At 41.8% G+C, this 25,440-nt stretch overlaps 1 protein-coding gene across 1 annotated transcript in view; it reads left to right on the top strand.

Moving 5' to 3' along the window:
* Nucleotides 1–25,440, top strand: part of LOC148507871 (vascular endothelial growth factor receptor kdr-like) — a 299,765-nt gene that overhangs the window by 219,505 nt on the left and 54,820 nt on the right. Inside the window, exons 12-16 of the mRNA XM_088445571.1 lie at nucleotides 9,580–9,691; nucleotides 21,301–21,588; nucleotides 22,057–22,203; nucleotides 23,979–24,107; nucleotides 24,267–24,373. Of these exons, the coding sequence (XP_088301697.1) occupies nucleotides 9,580–9,691; nucleotides 21,301–21,588; nucleotides 22,057–22,203; nucleotides 23,979–24,107; nucleotides 24,267–24,373 (783 nt within the window). The remainder of the gene's footprint in view (nucleotides 1–9,579; nucleotides 9,692–21,300; nucleotides 21,589–22,056; nucleotides 22,204–23,978; nucleotides 24,108–24,266; nucleotides 24,374–25,440) is intronic.

Below are 25,440 nucleotides of genomic sequence, written 5' to 3'. Positions count from 1 at the left end.
CATCTATAAGGACAGGCACGCTGCATATCCCTAGCTCTATTGCTGACTCTGAAACCCAGCTTCTTTCCCAACATCTTTAGGGATAGTCACGTTGTATTTCCTTAGCTTTATCACTGACTTTGAAACCCAGCCTCTTTCACCCAATCTATAAGGACAGGCACGTTGTATTTCCCTAGCTCTATTGCTGACTCTGAAACCAAGCTTCATTCTCCTCATCTATAAGGACAGGCACACTACATTTCCCTAGCTTTATCCCTGACTCTGAAACCCAGCTTCATTCCCCTCATCTATAAGGACAGGCACGCTGTATTTCCCTAGCTTTATCACTGACTCTGAAACCCAGCTTCATTCCCCTCATCTATAGGGACAGGCACGCTGCATATCCCTAGCTCTATAGTTGACTCTGAAACCCAGCTTCATTCTCCTCATCTATAGGGACAGGCACGCTGTATTTCCCTAGCTCTATCGCTGACTCTGAAACCCAACTTCAATCCCTTCATCTATAGGGACAGGCATGCTGTTTTTCCCAAGATCTATAACTAACTCTAAAACCCAGCTTCATTCCCCTCAATTCTATAGGGACAGGCACGCTGCATATCCCTAGATTAATTGCTGACTCTGAAACCCAGCTTCATTCCCCTTATCTATAAGGACAGGCACGTTGTATTTCCTTAGCTCTATCGCTGACTCTGAAACCCAGATTCATTCACCTCATCTATAGGGACAGGCAAGCTGTATTTCCCTATCTCTATCACTGACTCTGAAACCCAGCTTCATTCCCCTCATCTACAGGGACAGGCACGCTGCATATCGCTAGCTCTATCGCTAACTCTGAAACCCAACTTCATTCTCCTCATCTATAGGGACAGGCCCGCTGTATTTCCCTAGCTCTATCGCTGACTCTGAAACCCAACTTCATTCCCCTCAACTATAGGGACAGGCACTCTGTATTTCCCTAGCTCTATCGCTGACTCTGAAACCCAGCTTCATTCCCTTCATCTATAGGGACAGGCATGCTGCATATCCCTAGCTCTGTTGCTGACTCTGAAACCCAGCTTCATTCACCACATCTATAAGGACAATCACGCTGTATTTCCCTAGCTCTATCGCTGACTCTGAAACCCAACTTTATTCCCCTCATCTATAGGGACAGGCACTCTGTATTTCCCTAGCTCTATTGCTGACTCTGAAACCCAGCTTTAGTCCACTCATCTATAAGGACAGGCATGCTGTATTTCCCTAGCTCTATCGCTGACTCTGAAACCCAGCTTCATTCCCCTCATCTATAGGGACAGGCACGCTGCATATCCCTAGCTCTATTGCTGACTCTGAAACCCAGCTTCATTCTCCTCATCTATAAGGACAGGCACGCTGCATATCCCTAGCTCTATTGCTGACTCTGAAACCCAGCTTCTTTCCCAACATCTATAGGGATAGTCACGTTGTATTTCCCTAGCTTTATCACTGACTTTGAAACCCAGCCTCTTTCACCCAATCTATAAGGACAGGCACGTTGTATTTCCCTAGCTCTATTGCTGACTCTGAAACCCAGCTTCATTCTCCTCATCTATAAGGACAGGCACACTACATTTCCCTAGCTTTATCCCTGACTCTGAAACCCAGGTTCATTCCCCTCATCTATAAGGACAGGCACGCTGTATTTCCCTAGCTTTATCACTGACTCTGAAACCCAGCTTCATTCCCCTCATCTATAGGGACAGGCACGCTGCATATCCCTAGCTCTATCGTTGACTCTGAAACCCAGCTTCATTCTCCTCATCTATAGGGACAGGCACGCTGTATTTCCCTAGCTCTATCGCTGACTCTGAAACCCAACTTCAATCCCTTCATCTATAGGGACAGGCATGCTGTTTTTCCCTAGATCTATAACTAACTCTAAAACCCAGCTTCATTCCCCTCAATTCTATAGGGACAGGCACGCTGCATATCCCTAGATTAATTGCTGACTCTGAAACCCAGCTTCATTCCCCTTATCTATAAGGACAAGCACGTTGTATTTCCTTAGCTCTATCGCTGACTCTGAAACCCAGATTCATTCACCTCATCTGTAGGGACAGGCAAGCTGTATTTCCCTATCTCTATCACTGACTCTGAAACCCAGCTTCATTCCCCTCATCTATAGGGACAGGCACGCTGCATATCGCTAGCTCTATCGCTAACTCTGAAACCCAACTTCATTCTCCTCATCTATAGGGACAGGCAAGCTGTATTTCCCTAGCTCTATCGCTGACTCTGAAACCCAACTTCATTCCCCTCAACTATAGGGACAGGCACTCTGTATTTCCCAAGCTCTATCGCTGACTCTGAAACCCAGCTTTAGTCCACTCATCTATAAGGACAGGCATGCTGTATTTCCCTAGCTCTATCGCTGACTCTGAAACCCAGCTTCATTCCCCTCATCTATAGGGACAGGCACGCTGCATATCCCTAGCTCTATTGCTGACTCTGAAACCCAGCTTCTTTCCCAACATCTATAGGGATAGTCACATTGTATTTCCCTAGCTTTATCACTGACTTTGAAACCCAGCCTCTTTCACCCAATCTATAAGGACAGGCACGTTGTATTTCCCTAGCTCTATTGCTGACTCTGAAGCCCAGCTTCATTCTCCTCATCTATAAAGACAGGCATGCTGTATTTCCCTAGCTCTATCGCTGACTCTGAAACCCAGCTTCATTCCCCTCATCTATAGGGACAGGCACGCTGCATATCCCTAGCTCTATTGCTGACTCTGAAACCCAGCTTCATTCTCCTCATCTATAAGGACAGGCACGCTGCATATCCCTAGCTCTATTGCTGACTCTGAAACCCAGCTTCTTTCCCAACATCTATTGGGATAGTCACGTTGTATTTCCCTAGCTTTATCACTGACTTTGAAACCCAGCCTCTTTCACCCAATCTATAAGGACAGGCACGTTGTATTTCCCTAGCTCTATTGCTGACTCTGAAACCCAGCTTCATTCTCCTCATCTATAAGGACAGGCACGCTGTATTTCCCTAGCTTTATCACTGACTCTGAAACCCAGCTTCATTCCCCTCATCTATAGGGACAGGCACGCTGCATATCCCTAGCTCTATCGTTGACTCTGAAACCCAGCTTCATTCCCTTCATCTATAGGGACAGGCATGCTGCATATCCCTAGCTCTATTGCTGACTCTGAAACCCAGCTTCATTCACCACATCTATAGGGACAATCACGCTGTATTTCCCTAGCTCTATCGCTGACTCTGAAACCCAACTTTATTCCCCTCATCTATAGGAACAGGCACTCTGTATTTCCCTAGCTCTATTGCTGACTCTGAAACCCAGCTTTAGTCCACTCATCTATAAGGACAGGCATGCTGTATTTCCCTAGCTCTATCGCTGACTCTGAAACCCAGCTTCATTCACCTCATCTATAGGGACAGGCACGCTGCATATCCCTAGCTCTATTGCTGACTCTGAAACCCAGCTTCATTCTCCTCATCTATAAGGACAGGCACGCTGCATATCCCTAGCTCTATTGCTGACTCTGAAACCCAGCTTCTTTCCCAACATCTATAGGGATAGTCACGTTGTATTTCCCTAGCTTTATCACTGACTTTGAAACCCAGCCTCTTTCACCCAATCTATAAGGACAGGCACGTTGTATTTCCCTAGCTCTTTTGCTGACTCTGAAACCCAGCTTCATTCTCCTCATCTATAAGGACAGGCACACTACATTTCCCTAGCTTTATCCCTGACTCTGAAACCCAGCTTCATTCCCCTCATCTATAAGGACAGGCACGCTGTATTTCCCTAGCTTTATCACCGACTCTGAAACCCAGCTTCATTCCCCTCATCTATAGGGACAGGCACGCTGCATATCCCTAGCTCTATCGTTGACTCTGAAACCCAGCTTCATTCCCTTCATCTATAGGGACAGGCATGCTGCATATCCCTAGCTCTATTGCTGACTCTGAAACCCAGCTTCATTCAACACATCTATAGGGACAATCACGCTGTATTTCCCTAGCTCTATCGCTGACTCTGAAACCCAACTTTATTCCCCTCATCTATAGGGACAGGCACTCTGTATTTCCCTAGCTCTATTGCTGACTCTGAAACCCAGCTTTAGTCCACTCATCTATAAGGACAGGCATGCTGTATTTCCCTAGCTCTATCGCTGACTCTGAAACCCAGCTTCATTCCCCTCATCTATAGGGACAGGCACGCTGCATATCCCTAGCTGTATTGCTGACTCTGAAACCCAGCTTCATTCTCCTCATCTATAAGGACAGGCACGCTGCATATCCCTAGCTCTATTGCTGACTCTGAAACCCAGCTTCTTTCCCAACATCTTTAGGGATAGTCACGTTGTATTTCCCTAGCTTTATCACTGACTTTGAAACCCAGCCTCTTTCACCCAATCTATAAGGACAGGCACGTTGTATTTCCCTAGCTCTATTGCTGACTCTGAAACCAAGCTTCATTCTCCTCATCTATAAGGACAGGCACACTACATTTCCCTAGCTTTATCCCTGACTCTGAAACCCAGCTTCATTCCCCTCATCTATAAGGACAGGCACGCTGTATTTCCCTAGCTTTATCACTGACTCTGAAACCCAGCTTCATTCCCCTCATCTATAGGGACAGGCACGCTGCATATCCCTAGCTCTATAGTTGACTCTGAAACCCAGCTTCATTCTCCTCATCTATAGGGACAGGCACTCTGTATTTCCCTAGCTCTATCGCTGACTCTGAAACCCAACTTCAATCCCTTCATCTATAGGGACAGGCATGCTGTTTTTCCCAAGATCTATAACTAACTCTAAAACCCAGCTTCATTCCCCTCAATTCTATAGGGACAGGCACGCTGCATATCCCTAGATTAATTGCTGACTCTGAAACCCAGCTTCATTCCCCTTATCTATAAGGACAGGCACGTTGTATTTCCTTAGCTCTATCGCTGACTCTGAAACCCAGATTCATTCACCTCATCTATAGGGACAGGCAAGCTGTATTTCCCTATCTCTATCACTGACTCTGAAACCCAGCTTCATTCCCCTCATCTACAGGGACAGGCACGCTGCATATCGCTAGCTCTATCGCTAACTCTGAAACCCAACTTCATTCTCCTCATCTATAGGGACAGGCCCGCTGTATTTCCCTAGCTCTATCGCTGACTCTGAAACCCAACTTCATTCCCCTCAACTATAGGGACAGGCACTCTGTATTTCCCTAGCTCTATCGCTGACTCTGAAACCCAGCTTCATTCCCTTCATCTATAGGGACAGGCATGCTGCATATCCCTAGCTCTGTTGCTGACTCTGAAACCCAGCTTCATTCACCACATCTATAGGGACAATCACGCTGTATTTCCCTAGCTCTATCGCTGACTCTGAAACCCAACTTTATTCCCCTCATCTATAGGGACAGGCACTCTGTATTTCCCTAGCTCTATTGCTGACTCTGAAACCCAGCTTTAGTCCACTCATCTATAAGGACAGGCATGCTGTATTTCCCTAGCTCTATCGCTGACTCTGAAACCCAGCTTCATTCCCCTCATCTATAGGGACAGGCACGCTGCATATCCCTAGCTCTATTGCTGACTCTGAAACCCAGCTTCATTCTCCTCATCTATAAGGACAGGCACGCTGCATATCCCTAGCTCTATTGCTGACTCTGAAACCCAGCTTCTTTCCCAACATCTATAGGGATAGTCACGTTGTATTTCCCTAGCTTTATCACTGACTTTGAAAACCAGCCTCTTTCACTCAATCTATAAGGACAGGCACGTTGTATTTCCCTAGCTCTATTGCTGACTCTGAAACCCAGCTTCATTCTCCTCATCTATAAGGACAGGCACACTACATTTCCCTAGCTTTATCCCTGACTCTGAAACCCAGCTTCATTCCCCTCATCTATAAGGACAGGCACGCTGTATTTCCCTAGCTTTATCACTGACTCTGAAACCCAGCTTCATTCCCCTCATCTATAGGGACAGGCACGCTGCATATCCCTAGCTCTATCGTTGACTCTGAAACCCAGCTTCATTCTCCTCATCTATAGGGACAGGCACGCTGTATTTCCCTAGCTCTATCGCTGACTCTGAAACCCAACTTCAATCCCTTCATCTATAGGGACAGGCATGCTGTTTTTCCCTAGATCTATAACTAACTCTAAAACCCAGCTTCATTCCCCTCAATTCTATAGGGACAGGCACGCTGCATATCCCTAGATTAATTGCTGACTCTGAAACCCAGCTTCATTCCCCTTATCTATAAGGACAAGCACGTTGTATTTCCTTAGCTCTATCGCTGACTCTGAAACCCAGATTCATTCACCTCATCTATAGGGACAGGCAAGCTGTATTTCCCTATCTCTATCACTGACTCTGAAACCCAGCTTCATTCCCCTCATCTATAGGGACAGGCACGCTGCATATCGCTAGCTCTATCGCTAACTCTGAAACCCAACTTCATTCTCCTCATCTATAGGGACAGGCACGCTGTATTTCCATAGCTCTATCGCTGACTCTGAAACCCAACTTCATTCCCCTCAACTATAGGGACAGGCACTCTGTATTTCCCTAGCTCTATTGCTGACTCTGAAACCCATATTAATTCCCCTCATCTATAAGGACAGGCACGCTGCATATCCCTAGCTCTATCGCTGACTCTGAAACCCAGCTTCCTTTCCCTCATCTATAGGGACAGGCACGCTGCATATCCCTAGCTCTATCGCTGACTCTGAAACCCAGCTTCATTCCCTTCATCTATAGGGACAGGCATGCTGCATATCCCTAGCTCTATTGCTGACTCTGAAACCCAGCTTCATTCACCACATCTATAGGGACAATCACGCTGTATTTCCCTAGCTCTATCGCTGACTCTGAAACCCAACTTTATTCCCCTCATCTATAGGGACAGGCACTCTGTATTTCCCTAGCTCTATTGCTGACTCTGAAACCCAGCTTTAGTCCCCTCATCTATAAGGACAGGCATGCTGTATTTCCCTAGCTCTATCGCTGACTCTGAAACCCAGCTTCATTCCCCTCATCTATAGGGACAGGCACGCTGCATATCCCTAGCTCTATTGCTGACTCTGAAACCCAGCTTCATTCTCCTCATCTATAAGCACAGCCACGCTGCATATCCCTAGCTCTATTGCTGACTCTGAAACCCAGCTTCTTTCCCAACATCTATAGGGATAGTCACGTTGTATTTCCCTAGCTTTATCACTGACTTTGAAACCCAGCCTCTTTCACCCAATCTATAAGGACAGGCACGTTGTATTTCCCTAGCTCTATTGCTGACTCTGAAATCCAGCTTCATTCTCCTCATCTATAAGGACAGGCACTCTACATTTCCCTAGCTTTATCCCTGACTCTGAAACCCAGCTTCATTCCCCTCATCTATAAGGACAGGCACGCTGTATTTCCCTAGCTTTATCACTGACTCTGAAACCCAGCTTCATTCCCCTCATCTATAGGGACAGGCACGCTGTATTTCCCTAGCTCTATCGCTGACTCTAAAACCAGGCTTCATTCCCCTCATCTATAAGGACAGGCACTCTGTATTTCCCTAGCTCTATCACTGACTCTGAAACCCAGCTTCATTCCCCTCATCTACAGGGACAGGCACGCTGCATATCCCTAGCTCTATCGCCTACTCTGAGACCCAGCTTCATTCCCCTCATCTATAATGACAGGCACACTGTATTTCCCTAGCTCTATCACTGACTCTGAAATCCAGCTTCATTCCCCTCATCTATAGGGACAGGCACTCTGTTTTTCCCTAGCTTCATCACTGACTCTGAAACCCAGCTGTATTCACCTCATCTATAAGGACAGGCACGTTGTATTTTCCTAGCTCTATCACAGACTCTGAAACCCAGCTTCATTCCCCTCATCTATAGGGACAGGCACGCTGTATTTCCCTAGCTCTATCACTGACTCTGAAACCCAGCTTCATTCCCCTCATCTATAGAGATAGGCACGCTGTGTTTCCCTTGCTCTATCACTGACTCTGAAACCCAGCTTCATTCCCCTCATCTATAGGGACAGGCACGCTGTATTTCCCTAGCTCTATTACTGACTTTGAAACCCAGCTTCATTCCCCTCATCTATAGGGACAGGCACGCTGCCTATCCCTAGCTTTATCCAGACTTGCCGACTTGTAGCTCCCTCCTTCTGGGAGGGAGCTGTCGGCCATCCTCAGCAGGGGGGCGTGTCCCATCAGAAGGGGCCGTGACCCGGACTATGACTAGTCAATGGGGGCGGGGCATGTTGCGTCATCATGGCCCCGCCCCCTCTTCACAATGCCAAGATAAATGGCAGTGTGAAGCAGGGGTTGGGGCCATGATGACGCGAATCGCGTCATCGGTCCCCCTGCTGACGGGGATAAAACTGTATTTGCGGGGGTAGCGGCGGCTAGCCAGATGGATCGCCGGGGACCGGGAGACCTACCTACCTTTCCGGGGGTCCGGGAGCGGCACCTGATTTTCGGGAGGCTCCCGACCAAATCGGGAGGGTAGGTAAGTATGGCTTTATCAATGTATATCAGTGCTCTGGCTACAAATTGTTGCTAGAGTATTGAGCTCACTCTCTAGCTTTCTAACTCCAGCATACTGAAAATTACATAGTGTATGATCCTTTGTATACGTGATCTCCTTGTTTCCTGACCTTGGCTTTGTTTGTGACTTCTTTTTGCTTAAACTCTGTGGTTATTCTGAGACCTCCCAGTGTAGCAACTTTGGCTTAGCTCTTGGCTCTCCTTGCTTAAGTCCTGTGCTTATACCAGAGTATACATGAGTACCAGATCCCAGCATGCTAACATCTCTGCTATCACATATCTATCACGCCAGTGACCACAGCAGGGGACTGTGGCCTATTTACCAGTCGCAGAAAAGACCAGACCTGTTTTCCCACCCTTATTAATGGTTTTACTAATACAGGCTAATAGCATCAACTACTTGTAGGTCGATGACGATATCTGTTTAATTCAATAAATAGAGTACTTTCAACTGCTTGTAAAAAAAGGACATTGAATGGCACCTGAACAATATCTATAGAAAAGATGTACTACCAATAGGATTAGGTCACCAGATTGCACATCAATATAAGAAATTAGGCTCCTCGGCAGTGGTTTTAGCCAGCGGAATGGCACAACCAAAAGAGTGACAGTGGAATGACTCTGGCTTGTGCACTATGGTACCTCATTTTTATTTTTGATTTCACTTCACTGTGGAAACAAGAACTGTTATTGATGAGGGCTTCCACCCTGTTTTCGTGATAGTGGGTGTGAAAATGCACTAATTCTGTATAGGTCCACTGCCCTCTATTATATAGAAATGTTTGAAGGAGAATGATTGTAAATCACAATCATGGTTTATAATTTTGTATTATTAATCAGTGCCTGCAACACTGTTTTTGTAATCTAAATATGTATATTCAATTATTTAATCATCAAGGCTCAGTGTTGATACTACAGCTTCAGATATTAAAAATAATAATTAGCAATCATTTGCATATGTGTTAATCGTTACGTTGTGTCAGTAAATGGTGAACCTGCTACTCAGTGTATATTATGTTTTGCAGGTTGTGAGTGTACTGAATACTTCTCCTAATAGCAATCAGTCTGGGATCTTCTTCTGCAAAGCTTCTAACGATAAAGGGACAGATGAAAGAATTATGCACTTCATCCTGTCGGGTAAAAACTTGATATAGTGATTTCGTACAAATACTATCTATTGTTTTGTGCATAGAGTCAATTGTAAAAGTTGAGGTAAATATTGCAGCGCTAGCTTATTGCTGCTTACAGTTTTGTACTGCCATGTTCATACAGCCAGTCTATATGTTTAGTGCCAATGGTTTTATGCTTTCCAAACAGTTGTGCTGTGTAGCATGTATTCTGCAAAACATATAAGGCACCTGGGAAGGTGGTAGGGGTCCAGGGGAGATACTAAAGTACGCGTGAAGACAACACTTTGGGTCTAATGCAGAATTGAAAGCAAATCGACTGTATTGTATATACTTATTAATTGTGTGCACGGAAATAATTGTGTATCTTCTCTCCCCTTGGCAGAGTTATACACGTCTTTGCAGTCCTCCCACCCCTATCCATATGCTTGGTTTACTCCTCCTCATCAGCATCATCATCTGGGCACACTTACACAAGCCTAGACTTGGTGAAAAAGCTATTGACACTTACCTGCAAATCTGCATAATGTTTACAGCATTTACAGATGCGTTTGAAATGTGTATGACTCTGCACTGCACGCTCTTGTGTACTCTCTGTTTTCAAGCATCTCTAGCTAGTCCACCACTTAGACAGCCAATTTTGCAGACAGTATCTCTTTTAGGGGTCTATCATTATGTTAATTATCGGGGGCAGAGCGGCCCCCTATGATTATATATATAACTTGTTGCGTGCAGCAGCGATGGATACAAGATTTCCGGAGCAATTCACCATTGCTCCAGTGCAGAGACAACTGATCCGAAGATAAACTGTCTCCGCGATCCCTATTACTGCTACTTCAGTTGCGGTGAAAATGAGCACTGCCAAGTCTGACTCAACAGTGCTATTCCACATGCGTGAACATCGATTTCATGCATGCGCGACCTACAGTGGAAGGAACTGAATGGGGCGGAGGGATCCAAATTATTTCCTCTTCGCAACCTGGGACTCATTCCGATAGGAAGGAGCTCCGGTCCGGGAACCGTAAGTTCCCGCAGTCAAGATCCAGAAATATAGTGTTTTTGGAGCTTTATGAGTTTAGGTCCTCATACCTAAATTGTATGGGGACAGCAGGCCACATAGTGGCTGAAAGTAAGAAGGAGATATCTGTGATATCTTCTGTGTTATCCTTTATAATGAATGACCCCAAAACTTAATTTATACAAAAGTAAGTGAAAATGTAAATGTTCACTTGGTATTGTATAAATTAAGTGATGATGAATAGACCCCTATGCACCCATTTTCGCCATGTAGGAGCTGTAAAATCTAGATCATATCTGCCACAATGCCCCAAGTGGTATAGTATATTCTTACATGCTCTAGCAATGGGGCCTATTTAACAATTATTTTTGTTTGCTGAAAAAAATAGTTTTTGGTGGATAACTGCAAATAATAAGTATCCTCCAAATGTGTCCACAAGCGACCGCAGATGACATCAGGGATACTGTATTTGATGCAGTCCCCTGTTTTTGAACACAAAAGCAGCCCCATCAAAACCTATGGGAGCTGCTTTTTTGCCAAATTTACCAAGCTCCAGAATGGGCAGCTGAAGATGGCATCAGCCATTGTAGCTTATAGGTTGCACAGCGTAAAAATTATATGGAAAGGGATCCATAGGATTCCTCCCGGAAAGTAAAAGCTAATGCAATCACTTTACTTTTATCAGAACCCAGTCCCTGCATTTGTTTAATAATACATCCAGACGATAGATAATTTCTTATTTCCGCGAATAGCAACAGTAACAAATTATAATCATCGTGTTCAAAACCTAATGATTAATTAATGGGCCCCATATACATGGATGTCCCTGACATTTCATTTTATGTTACTGTATGTTAATTGTTAACGTATGCTCTGTAATTAGCAAAAAACTTAAAAAAAAAAAAAACTCACGTAATGAATTATTAAAAAATACTGTTCTCTCTTTTCCTTTTCAAATGCCCATACATTAGCTAGTGAATAATAATAATAATAATAATAATAATAATAATAAGAAGAAGAAGAATAATAATAATCATAATAATACAATGTGAACAAAAAATGTTTTTCAGTGCAAAACCAATGCAGTGCGAAAGGAAAAAATGTGCAGCCTCTTGAGATTCACCAACATCCCTGGTAGCTAAAGCATTAAGAAAGACCGACAAATATAAAAATTCCGTTGTTTTGACCAGCTGACAGTAATCAACATAAATTGTAGATATGTATTTCTTGAAAAAAAAATTGTACGTGTGACTGATAGAAAAACATATGGTATTATCCGAAACAGAAAACAATATTTTAAAATGACATTTAAGCTGGAAAAAATGGTCCACTGTAAATCTTATATGACTTTATAGTAATGCTGCATAATTTATTGCATATTGTTCAATGAATTACATTTATAATGGTCCCAAAACGACAATTAGCATCAATATTTATGATATGTTGACAGCATAGATTTTTTATTTATTTATTTATAGTTACTTGCTCTTGCTAGTTTAATGCTGCCCATCTACTAGGCGATTAAACCTAGCGATGGAGCGATAACGACGGTCGTTATCGCTCCGTCACTTGGTAATCGCCTGCAAATCGGGCAGTAAAAGGTTAAAAACGACTAGCGATGCGCACGCCCGCTGGTCGTTTTTAACATCAATCATCGCCCGAACATGACGGTCAACCTGACGACCGCCGTGTTCGGGGATGATTGATCTGCATACACTGAACATCTGAACGTTCAGTGTATGCAGTTCACCCCGCGGGAGACGACGGCGTCGTAATCGTGCTGTCGTCTCCCGCATCGCCTAGTGGATGGGCAGCGTAACTCTGCAGCACTTTTCAATAGGGAACAACCACAGAATAAAGATAGTACTGTAATAAAATCAGACTGGGTATTAACTGGCAGAGAAGAGGTAAAGTGCCAAGTAGCTCATACTGATCCAACCAGACTGCGTTTGTAAATAAAAAAACGCTTCTCTAGGGCTATGTGATCCAGTCATACGGCAAGTAAGTTTTGGGGACAAAGGTTTTTCTAAGTATGGAATGAGAATAAATGTAAGTTTCCAGTGAACTGTATAACGGGTTGGTAACTGGGTACAATAGCATAGAGAGGTTAGGAAGCTGCCAACAGTTTTAAGGGGGAATTCAATTAGGCCCCTTAATTTAACGATTGAGAAAAAGTATGGTAGCTTGGGGCTTTAACACCCAGGGCTATTCAATTAGAGTCCCTTTTCATCCGAGACCCTTTTTAACACGTGTTTAATGAACGTGTTAACGGGTAGTAACACATGTAAACTGGCTTTAATGCATAGGATCTGTGATAAGTTCAAGGAGCTATGCATTAACAGGGTCTCTTCACCCGTTAACAGCTTACTTAGTGGGGATTTCTTTTGGGGTCTGATCAGACCCGAATAAAACCCCTGTTAAGTGCAGCCTGCGGGTTGCTTTCGGGTCTAATTGGGTAGCCCTGGGGCATCAATTAGCCTGCTGTAAATTACAGTGGCTAATTGAATTCCTCCCTTAAACTGAAAAATTTAAGATTTTGAACAATGAATCTTTAGCCATATTTAGAAATAATATAAAAATGTTTTTTTGGCTTTAAGTGATAGATAGTGAACGTAACTAGGCAGATGCTGTACATGCATATAATATTTTATAGCCTATACATATAAGTTGAGTTTCTCAATGATGGTGGGGCTCAAGGACAGGAAAGATTATGTATGATGGCATGTTAAGCTGCTGTTTTGCTATGTTGACACTTTTGATACAGTTTGCTATATAGTTTGGCGACTCTGTACGACTCTGTACGAAAGGCAGAGTCACCGTGCATCAAGCTGCAGGACATAAAACCATCAAAGCTCAAACCGCAATGTCACTTTTAAGACCTGAACTAATTACAAACTGCAATCACGTGGGCAAGCTAAAATGATTTTTTGGTTTTTGGTGGTAATGCAGTTTTAATGAAAACATTTAGTGATTTATTACCAGTTATTTATATATAGCGCTTAACAGAGAATATTTTGACCATACACATCAGTCCCTGCCCCAGTGGAGCTTACAATCTATGTTCCCTACCACAGACACACACACACACACACACACACACACACACACACACACACACACACACACACACACACACACACACACACACACACACTAGGGTTAAATACCTACCAGCATATTTTTGGATTGTGGGAGGAAAACGAAGTACCTGGATGAAACCCACGCAAGCACAGGGAGAATATACAAACTCCACACAGTTAGGCCCGTTTACAGCTTACCTCCCAACTTTATAACTCCTTGAATTGGGATAGGGACATTATTTATCACGTCACAATGTCAAGTTCTGGGCATAGCATCACCCTGGTGGAGTGTCTAACACTTTAGACGTATTAGGCTGCCCATTACCTTCCTTCCGTCCAAACACCCATTCGTTTCCACGAACACCAGTTAAGTAGAGCATCAGAAACAAGAATATAACTAGCAACTTCGCACCCTGTGAGACAAAGATGTCAGTGGGGAGACAGAGCCCTAAATTGGCGCAGTCCATCCTAAAACCAGACAGCTGCGAGGTATGTTACAGTTCCATTGGTCCCTGATGCAGAGTGGAACATACACAAGTTTGCAAAGTGTATATTGTACTCATGCCTAGAAAGTTATAACGCACATGCGCCTAGCAGACTTGCGCAATTCTGCCCCTGATGCCCATCTGCGTAGAGGCATTTTAGCTTGGGTAGAGTACAGTTATGGCGTGCAGAAGAATGCTTTTACACTTCTTAGGAGCTGCATCGTTTGCACTCCTGTAGCGCAGGTGCAAATACATGCTGATGCTGCCAATGTAGAGGCGGGTGATGTATATAGCTGTGCATACTGTATGTGCAGAAACATGGATCAGCCCCTCTATCTCTTATGCCAAGCTGGTAGTATGAAGAGAGGATACAATTACAATGTGTTTGCCTATTAATAGTTGCCAGCAAAGCAGTATGCTTGAAATGTTTTAAAATGACTGTACTGTGTGTCCTCAGTTTCTCCAGCTGGGGCAGCCGGATAATCTGACAGTTGCTGTCAGCAGATGTTTATTTGAAAATCTGCAGATTATTTTTAAGTTACAAAATGAAGGTAATTGGCTTTTCTACGGCATGATTTGTGCAGAGCAGAGTTTATTTTGGACAGGATCGCACCTTGTGTGCACTGCTATGCTACTACAGATATTTGCCTTGAACCTAAAGTGCAAACGTAAACAGCTGTAATGATTAATCTCCTAAAGTATTTTCTCATTTGGGTTCCAAATAACCAAACATTTCACCACAAAGAATCTGTTCTTTTCTCGGGGGCCTGTTTTATTTCAGAGTGGCAGTTCTACCATCCCTCATTTTTATGCCTTTCAGACAGCAAAGTAATCTGAGCGAAACTTAACAATTAACATGCAATACTTTTTTTTCTAATAAGTATATCAGGTATATGTTATTTACTCTGAGACCTACATTTAAGCTGGGAATCTTTGCTATCTAAGATATATATTGTCCTACTTATTAAGAATTGCACTAAGACCATGAATATACATATTCCTTATCGCCACATAGCTGGGCAATTTATCAAGGGCCAGATTCTGGGACACTGGCTTCCATAAAAGCTCATCTTGGTGTTGAGTAGACGGTAAAGTGATAGCGTAACAGGGTTCAGACCTAGCTGTGGAACTGCAAAGCGAAATGGTTGCAATTATCAACAGCTGCCGTGAATGCTGCCAGGAGATCTGTCCAATGCCTTCCGCTTTCATACCTACTTAAATACTATATATACTGCCCAACGAGCTTACAATATTGGAAGTGTGGGGCACACTTGACACATAAGTAGCGGAATTAAAATTGTAGCTGCTCATGGGGAAAGTGCATGATGCTGTGGTAAGTAAGCAAAATGATCAGCTGTTAATAATGAAGCAGCCATCAGAAATGAGCAATTCTGTGCAGCTAGCGGTGGTGTGGTATGGTTGGGCTGAGGAAGACAGTGCAGCATAGAGATATGAATCTTGTGTTTATCTACCATGTTGGTGTAGCCCAGTGCTTTTCTTTAGCATCAGGCTCACTGCTGGAAACAGAACTAAGATGCTCGTTCCCCTTTTCAATGGCAGTTGTTGCCACCAGGAAGGCAGAATACAGTAGATCACCAAATGTTGATTCCTACACATAGAAAACATAAATAAGATCATTGACATTTTTGACTGAATACACTTATTTCTTACACTTATCACACCTCATGACTTAAGCAATCAGGAAAAACATGTGCACTTGATAAAGGGGAGAAGTCACACATCACAGGGGTGTAACCAACAAGTCTAACACATTGGATCATTGCCTGCCCCTTTCACCTTTTCTAAAAGTATATATAGGCATGATGTACTAAGCACGCATTCGCGGTGCGGTGCATCCCGCCTCTCATTGGGTACATACTGCGGTAATAAAAAAATGCAATGAAAATGGCAGAGAACAGCTGTCCCGATAAGAGCTGTCCTGTGCTATACCTTAGCATAGAGGGACTGCCGGGTTTAACACCCATAAGTCTCTCTGGCGTCCTTCTGTGCATGCGCAGAAGGCCACAGGGGGTGATGGGAGGGATCCGATTGGATCCAATTGGATCCCTCTCAGGGGAAGAGCTCCGAAAAAAAGCCCATAGGCTTCTATTGTTATCGCCACCTAATGATGGCATTACCCACCGTGCTTTGTACAATTGAAAAATGCAGTTTTCCCTTTAGTAAATCCTGCCCTATAGAATGGTATCTCCTAACTTTCTGGACAAATCTCCTCATTTCTACGAATAATAAAGGATTATGTATAGTAGAGCCCAGAAAATAATAATTTATTTTGAATTCCACTGTTCTCCATAGCAAACATTTTTTTGGGTTGGTTGAAACCTGGGCTTATACTGTAGTTTTTTAACAGATTATTTTATGTAACAAAATTTATTATGAAGAATGCCTATATTGTTTCACAATTGTTTTTTACAGAGCAATACTTAACAATATTTTGAAATGCAAAACGGGGCATAATTGAAATAAGCCCTTTTCGATGATCTGCCCAAACCAGTAAAATACGTGTCCAAACCCTATATCTATTCCCATTTATTTTGAGGTCATACCCCTTTTGGGGTCCTGGAACTAGGCTAGTCCTGCACAAAAAAGGTCTGTTAGGAGGTTTTCTTAACTAATTTCGCTCCATTAAAATAAAATTGTCTGCTAATCCACCATGTGTTATTTGTTGCCTTTATACTTATGTTACAACTGAATTTGTAGATAAGAACACATTTCTATTTAACTGCTTGATGAATTAGATTTTTATTTTGTGATACAAAATTGAGTTTGGGGCTCAACTTCAAATTTTATGTACCCTATTAGCAGTAATGATCAAAAAACAAAAATATCGCAACATAACAATCTGCTGTATGTCACAATACATTCATATGTTTGGCACTATGGTGGATTAAACCTCACTTTCAGTTAAAAAAAACAATGGTTTCATCAAAATTCTAAAATACAGACTTCATATTATATAAACATATGACTTTGATTTCCTCCTTCTCTCCCTTACAGCTTCCTGCATTACTCTTTCTCTCCTTATCATTTTCTCTCTTTCCATCCACTCCTTCTACCTGCCCTGCTCCAGTGTCTCTCACCTTCCTCTGTCTTTTTCCAGCTGTTTCTCCTGTGTCGGCAGTGGTATCTTTCCTCCATATGAGACTGCGTCTCCTCTCTAGAGCGCCATCGGGCTACCATAACATTATGAGAGGCCCGCAATAGCGAACAATAAAAATAAAAGCAAACTGACTGTGAGGTCTAATAATACTGTAGTAATAAAAAGATAGCCATATTGCTTTACCATTATTTTGTGTTATTGCTATAACGATAGAATGTCCTGTACCACTTACTTTATACTTGATTTTGATTTCAACTCTTTGGACAACGTTAATAATGATTTGATCATAATCAGTCGCAGTTCCATGGAGAGTGGGAACATGTGAAAAATGAATGATAATCTAAGTAAACAGAATATGTGTCTTCAAATTCCTCAGAACATCTGGCATTTTGTACAAATGACTTCATGTGATGGAGAGAAGAGACCTGAGGTTACCACTGAGGCTAATGCTTGAAGCAGCATATAGAGCATAAATAAAATACATGTTCAACTTTATGGGTCTTGTGGGGTAAAAGCAAATCAAAGGTGTTATAATAGGAGATTATCAGTTTTTGAAGATTGATATAGTCTCATATACAAGGTTCTGAATGTGGTTATGCGCTGGCTGCATCATATTAAGTGAAGGGTCCAGGAAATTCTTGGATCTTAAACATGTTACTCTCATTGTCTCATTCCTGGTCATTTCCATAGAGTGCACAGCACTTGTCCAATGCGATTTTAGTTTTGTTGGCTGTTTCCTTTAGAGGACAGTGAAATTACTACCTCCTGGCTGACAATAAAGAATACATGTATCTCACTAATAGGTTCCAGGCTGCAGTAGCTACGTGTTAGCTGTCTCCATATGGCTCAGATGTACAAAGGTCGGTATGTGATTTGCACGCATCACATACTAATTCAATGGCTGGTATCAATAATAAAATTATAGCCCAAGGAGCATTTTATATGAGCAATTGGAATGCATATGTGTGTTACGCCAGCTCCACAGATAAGTGTGCACTGTGTGACAATGATTTGTAGGGAAGAATAATAATCAATGTTTATAATTCTTTTTTTCCAGTCTTAAAAGAAAATAGTTTTAGCCAAGTTTACAAAAAGACAATGTTATCATGCTTTGCAGATTAGTGCTGCTTGGCGATAGTCATATCATCCATTACACATACAGAACTATATACTGCTAAATGAACTAATAAACTATGAAAATAAATATGAGATGCAGTCAGGGACGGACTGGGCCTGGCAATCCCTCTGTGCGCGCACCTGCAAAATAGGCGTGGTCTAATCTCAAAAGGGGCGTAGCCTCGCCTCACGGGGGCGTGCCTCGATTCACGGGTTCCCGGCCTCGTGGCACGCCTGGCTATCGCCCCTTCTGGCATTTGACATAAGTGCCAGATTGGCAGTCCGGCCCTGGATGCAGTTCTGTAAAGTAATAACATGGTCTCATTTTATTGACTCATATACTTAGAGGCATAGGATACATGTAATGTGAATACCATTCAGTACAAGGTTTCCTACAAATGTTCTAGGTTTGGAAATCCTACAAAATCCATCAACCAAATTTGGAAGTTATTTAAGTGCAGACTGACAACTAAGCATGACCATATTCCTGTATCATACTTATTTGGCTACCTTAATGATATCAAATACAGGTTGAGTCTCCCATATCCATATCCAACTTACTTGGCTACCTTAATTATATCAAATACAGGTTGAGTCTCCCATATCCAAAATGCTTGGGACCAGGGGTATTTTGGATATTGGAATATTCCGTATTTTGGAATATTTGCATACCATAATGAAATATCTTGTCAATTGGACTAAAATCTAAACACAGAATGCTTTTATATTTTATATACACCTTATACACACAGCTTGCAGGTCATTTTATACAATATTTTGAATAACTTTGTGAATCAAAAAAAGTTTGTGTAAATACATGAAATTCATTTATGTTTCATATATACCTAATACACACAACCTGAAGTTTATTTTATACTATATTTGTAATCATTTTGTGCCTTAAGCAAAGTTTGTGTACATTGAAATATCAGAAAGCAAAGGTTTCACTATCTCAGTCATGCTAAAAATATTCTGTATTTCAGAATAATTGGATATGGGAAAGTCAACCTGTACTTCCATTCAGATCATAGAATTGAGATGCTTCTCTATAGGGAGTGAGTGTTTTTAATTGAAAGACTTTTAAATTCTATAATATTTCTGATTTGCTGGTTCCACATTGTATAACTTTACTACTCATGTAAGTGGCCTAATTGGATTATATTTATTCGCCCAGTGCCTGAGCCAGTCAGCATAATCACTTCCAGTGTCAGTGGGGTCGGAAGATGATCACCCACACAGTGGATTATACAATAGCATCAGCGATCTTCTTCGGACTGTATTTACCAATATGACTGATAGTAAATTTATCTCAGATTATATTTGAGCATGGTAAATGTTATGCGATCATACCTGTAGGAGTGGGCCAGGATGTACAGTGTAAATGGCCGTGTGCAGGCAATGTTCAGCCCAGATTACAAAGACCAGGTGTCCTAGGCTGCGGGTCGGTATTCTGAAGGTGCCCCTTCCTCTCAGCACCCCCACCACCACCTAGCACTTGGCAACCAGAGGTGAATGTTTTTGTTGCCAACATAAGTTATGTCACTGTGCAGCCAGTATATTCTCAGTTGGTTTGTAGATGCCTTCTCAAATGTTAAACAGGACAGTCAATTGAGATAAAAGAGATAAGGAACCTACACCTGCCAAGGAAATACATGTACTGCAGAACTATCGAGCTCCCACATAAAATCATATCATTTTTGATGATTCATTGCATAAACCAGTTCATCACATTTTAATAAAGTGTAAATGATTTAAGCTGTTTTAGCAATTTAAAAAAAATCCAAAATAAAATCCAAACCAAAACACGTGAGGGTGGTTTTGCCAAAACCAAAATCAAAACAAGGGGATCAGCGAACATCTCTAGTAATAAAGTGTATATTTAGAAATAAGGCTTCATTTGGTTATCTACTTATTCTATTAGGACAATATTTTTTTTAGAATTCTATCGTCACAGTAGAGACAAGAGCTTTAGTAGGTGATATATTAGAAAAAGCTAATTTTTATATCTTCTGACCCACAAATATTAATGGTCATTTATTGTAATTATGGGCACATATTTTGTGCCCCAAATACAAGCACGTTACAGTTAAAGTCTGAACTAGTTGAACTTATGTCTAAGATGTCTATTCATTATCCCTTAATTTCTACAAAAGTAGGTGAAATTTAACATTTATCATGTATCAGGGCCATTCATTATAAAGGTAACGCAGGAGATATCACAGATATATCCTACTTATCTTTCTGCCCCGATCCAACCTGCTGTCCCCATACAATAATATGGGAACCTAAATTCAAAAAGCTCAGAAAACACACATTTTTTGGAGCTTGACAGCTGATATACTGTATATTCAGCAAGTTAGATACTTAATTATCAGGGCCACCCGTCCCCCAATAATGAATGGGCCCCTAAATGTTAAAAACCATTCTTATAATTAAGTTCAAAACAAATGAGAACAGCTAGTTTTGTTTAAATCTCTAATTTCACATAACTGATTTGTTTACTTCTGTATAAACACTCCACTAATTTACTGTACCACACATTCCCTTTAGTACAATCACACCTCAGATGACAGCTGCCTTATACTAAAAAAACTTATGTTAATAATTTGTTAATGAAAAACTGTGACTATGAGAAAGTTCTATGCTCATTATAAAAGTGTTTCTATGATCGTGTTCTTTTATAAGGACATAGAACTCATTGACGTCTAATATCCATGTATTTCCCATTATGGCCTACCTCATCAAATAAAATGAGATAAGAAGGATAACGTTTTATAGACTAATTATTTGTGTGTCTTGCAGAAATTAAAACAGGAGCAATGACAGAGAAAGAGACAACTGTTTTGGTGGAGAGTGATGTCAAGCTTGTCTGCAAGGTAGACAAATATCTGTTTACAAACTTGTTATGGTTCTACCCCTCCGGAGAAGTGGTCCCTGCACACCTCATGGAGATCCAGTCAGACAATCATACCACTTATCTTTCAATGACTCTGAAAAATGTGACAAAAGAGGAGGCTGGGCTGTATAACTGCTCGGCTGAGACACAATACAGTGATAAGGTTCAACGGACAAATAATCTGATCATTCTAGGTGGGTTATGTTATTTATATTCACACTAAAAGACATAATTAAGTATTATGGTTTTATGTTGTTTGCTTATGTTGTGAAAATTGTATAATAACAAACATTTTCATATCTATCTATCTCTCTATCTATCTATCTATCTATCTATCTCATACCTAACCCCTTTAGCTACTGTAGTTGAGAAATTAGACTAGGGTTATATTATTTAAATATGTGAGGGGCATGATAGGAGATAAATGCTTGCTGGAGGCAGGGATGGCGCAAGACCTGGAATGCCCTGGATGGTGCACCCCAGCTTGGCCTTCATCCATCTCAAGGTAAGTCCACCCCTCACCTCACGGGTTTGGTATGGGATGCCGGCGATTATTAAAATTATATTCTTGGCTTTTTTATTGGGTAAATTCAAGTTATTTGTTTGTGATGCTGTAGGTTTAATGTTTCTGTGTCAAACAATTTGTATCTGTTTTATTGCAGATAAGCAGGCTCCATGGGTGATGCAGAATCTACAAAATGCAATAGTAAACAGCAGCAGCACATTGATTCTAGAATGTAATGTCACCGGAGAACCCTCACCCACCATTACCTGGCTGAAGAATGGTAAAGTACTGAAACCCGCATCAGGTAAGGATATACCGTATGTGTGTGGCATTGAACACTAACCTCCTTCTCTACAGTTATCAGTAGAATTGTGTATGTTTCTCTGATTTACTGACCCACACCCTGACCCAACCTCTGTAACCTCCTCTTCTGAAAGCAATAGGTTGTTTTTTTGCCACTGCATTTGCAGTGCTAACATACTGTACAAACACTCTTACTTCCTATTTCCTGCTGAATCAACAACATTATTCTCACTCAGTTTCACATATAGATGCTTTAATCATTCATATCTTATCTTCAGACACTCCCGTAGATTCCCCCTAAGACATTGTCCATAAATTGCACTTCTCCCTTTCCTCCTGTATGTGAGGCTTGGGCTGAGCCTCTGTATCTGTACCTCTGGAATGCTCACCTCCTTTCTTATCTTCCTCCAGCCTACAGATATCTAGATTTAAATTGCATATTTGCCTACGACCGGTGTCCAATTTTAAAGTCCAGCAGAATATACTATATAAATAAATGTTAATAAATAACATTAAAGATCACCTTGAAGATAAATATATAATATACATAGTTTATAATTAGGATTAGATAATCAGCACTCTACAACTCCAACAGTAATTTGACATTTTCATCTCTAAACACAGCATAAACCCAGCTCCATGAATAAACAATATAATTAACATGAGGCTGGATTTAGATGTTTTGCCGCTATTGTTATTTTTCTTGTTGTCATGATGCTCCATCGATTTCAGTATGATTTACCGCCGGCCGCAAGGTAAGTATTCACTAACCTATTCTACCCCCTATCCCTAACCCTCCCTTAGGGGTGCCTAACTCTAACCTCCCCCCTAAGTGCCTAACCCTAATCCCCCCTCTTAAGTGCTTAAACCTATCCCCCCCTTCCCCACCGCCTAAACCTAAGTGCCTAGGGTTAAGGGGGTACCTAACCCTAACCCCCCCTTCACCTAGCCTAAACCTAACCTCCTGGGGGGGTGCCTAACCCTAAGTCCCCCTCCGGGAACCCTAAACCTAACCCCCCCCCCCCCCGCGGCTGTCCGTGCCCGTCGCCACCTTCGATCAGTAAGCGGGTGTCTGTCTCCCGCCGTAGGGAAAATGACAGGTGTCAGGATTTTGATGCCTGTCATTTAACCCTTGCCGGGATTATACAGTCGGGAAGCCTGCAGTCGGGATGCTGTCCATCGGCTTCCCGACTGTTTCCCGCTCCGGATTATCACCCCAACCAACTTTACCTTCTGTTCATGCCATTGTTTGTAGTTTGTGTCATGATGCACCCTGTGTACAGTGCTGTGTAGGATGTCATTGCTATAGAAATAAAGGATGATAATAATAGCCTCCCACACATATCATATGTACGAGTATAATAGACCTCAGAATGTTTGGTGAAAAGTCATCAACATTTACTTTTTAGATATTCAGGTCTGTTTACCAGTAAAAGCATTGCACACAGTAGTGTACACAGACCTAGGCATGGCTAGGGGCCCGGGCCTACCAGGGATGCGCAACCACGCTCACAACATGGCATAGCCAGCTGCCACCCAGCATGCGCTGCCTCGCAGCTTCTTCAAAGGGTGCGTTATTGAGAATGGGGTATAGACATGCCCCATACTTGGCCACTCCCATCTCTAACACCGCGACCTGGCCAATCCCTTGGCAGCCCTGACTGCACATACAGTGTGGTGTAAAATGAACTCCCTTTGGGAATTATTCACATTTTAGTTTATGCACAAATTCTCTATAAAAGATAATACATACCATTCATATTTTGCTTTTTTTAGGAATCACTTTGCTTTACCATAACAGTCTAATGATTGAGAGAGTCAAAAAGGAAGATGAGGGGTTGTATGAGTGTCTAGCAGCCAATGAAATGGGTCACGCCAACACTTCTGCCTTCATCTTTATACGAGGTGAGCAGCGCTTCTCTCTGTGCTAAGACCTATCTAATATATAAGGTGAACTGTAACTTTTCTGATTCATAGTTAAGATATGGTTAATTAAAGAGGGCTTACATTGGCAACCTTAGCACTGAGCTTGCACTATTGTGACCTATACAACTGTGTTTACAGGTGGTGAAGAGAAATCTAACTTAGAAGTCATCATCCTTGTATGCACAGGAGTGGCAGCCACCTTGTTCTGGCTTCTTCTCACCCTGTTCATACGAAAACTCAAAAAGGTAAGTGCTTGTCCTGGAAAATCCCTTCATATACAGATTACATGTTGCAGCCACAGCCTAAGAAGGACTGCTCCCCCTGCAAACTACACTGCAGCAGGGGGTGCAGTCATTAAGTGTGTGTCAGGTCACCCATGTCTCATCCAATGTGTCAGATAGACAAGTTATGATAGTGTTTTAATAGTGTTATTAATATATGTTACACTCTTTAAAAATTAATTGAGAATCTTATTTTCTGCCAAAATCCAAATGGAAATATTAATTAAGTAATGTGAATAGACAGCTGTCACTTCATATAATATAACAAGAAATATTAATTAAGTAATAAGAATAGACAGCCGCCACTTCATATAATACAGCATAGCAGACATACTAGCGTTCTAAGAACCATCGCAGGGAGGGGTCTTGTCACAATTATCATCCAATCAGAAGCAGCTACACTGATAATCATTATCATCATCATTGTATATATTTGGAACAGCATCAACAGCAATAGCTGCACTTACTGACAGGCATATCTGCATATGCCTACGCATCTACTGTAAGGGAGCTACATTTACATAAACATACTGTATTATGCTATTACACTACTGTATTCAACCTTATGCATTATTGCCCTTTCCCTCCCCCAGTTCTGCTTATGGAGATGCAAGTCAATGATAACGATAGATAAAAAACTATACACAGATGTAAGCTTACAAATTAGCTGAGTAATACAGGGAAACAATGCAAGTTTGCAAAGTTTATTTATTTTGCCTATAAAACTGATATTTACCATTGAAATAATTTAACAAAATTTAATATGAAAAATAATAATTTTCAAGTAAGCAGGTGAATACACCAAAGGACTAATTTTTACCTACAGGAAAGCTGCCTTACTGTTTTATATCTACCTCTACCAATTTGTATTCCTTTCCATGACAGGATTACTGTATAACTAATGTGATTAAGTGAAAAATGTCTGATGGGAGGCTCACATGTCTACCAGTGAGTGTCAAAGACACCTCTGGCTGTGACTAGTAAATTAAATGGTGTTTTCATTCTTGCATGTCTTTCCCTGTTTTTCTATT

The sequence above is a fragment of the Taudactylus pleione genome, unplaced genomic scaffold (genome assembly GCF_031769625.1).
Source record: "Taudactylus pleione unplaced genomic scaffold, aTauple2 ptg000381l, whole genome shotgun sequence".
Taxonomy (NCBI): Eukaryota; Metazoa; Chordata; class Amphibia; order Anura; family Myobatrachidae; genus Taudactylus; species Taudactylus pleione.
The sequence above is the reverse complement of the archived record's forward strand: the minus strand, read 5'-3'. Positions and strand labels throughout refer to the sequence as shown.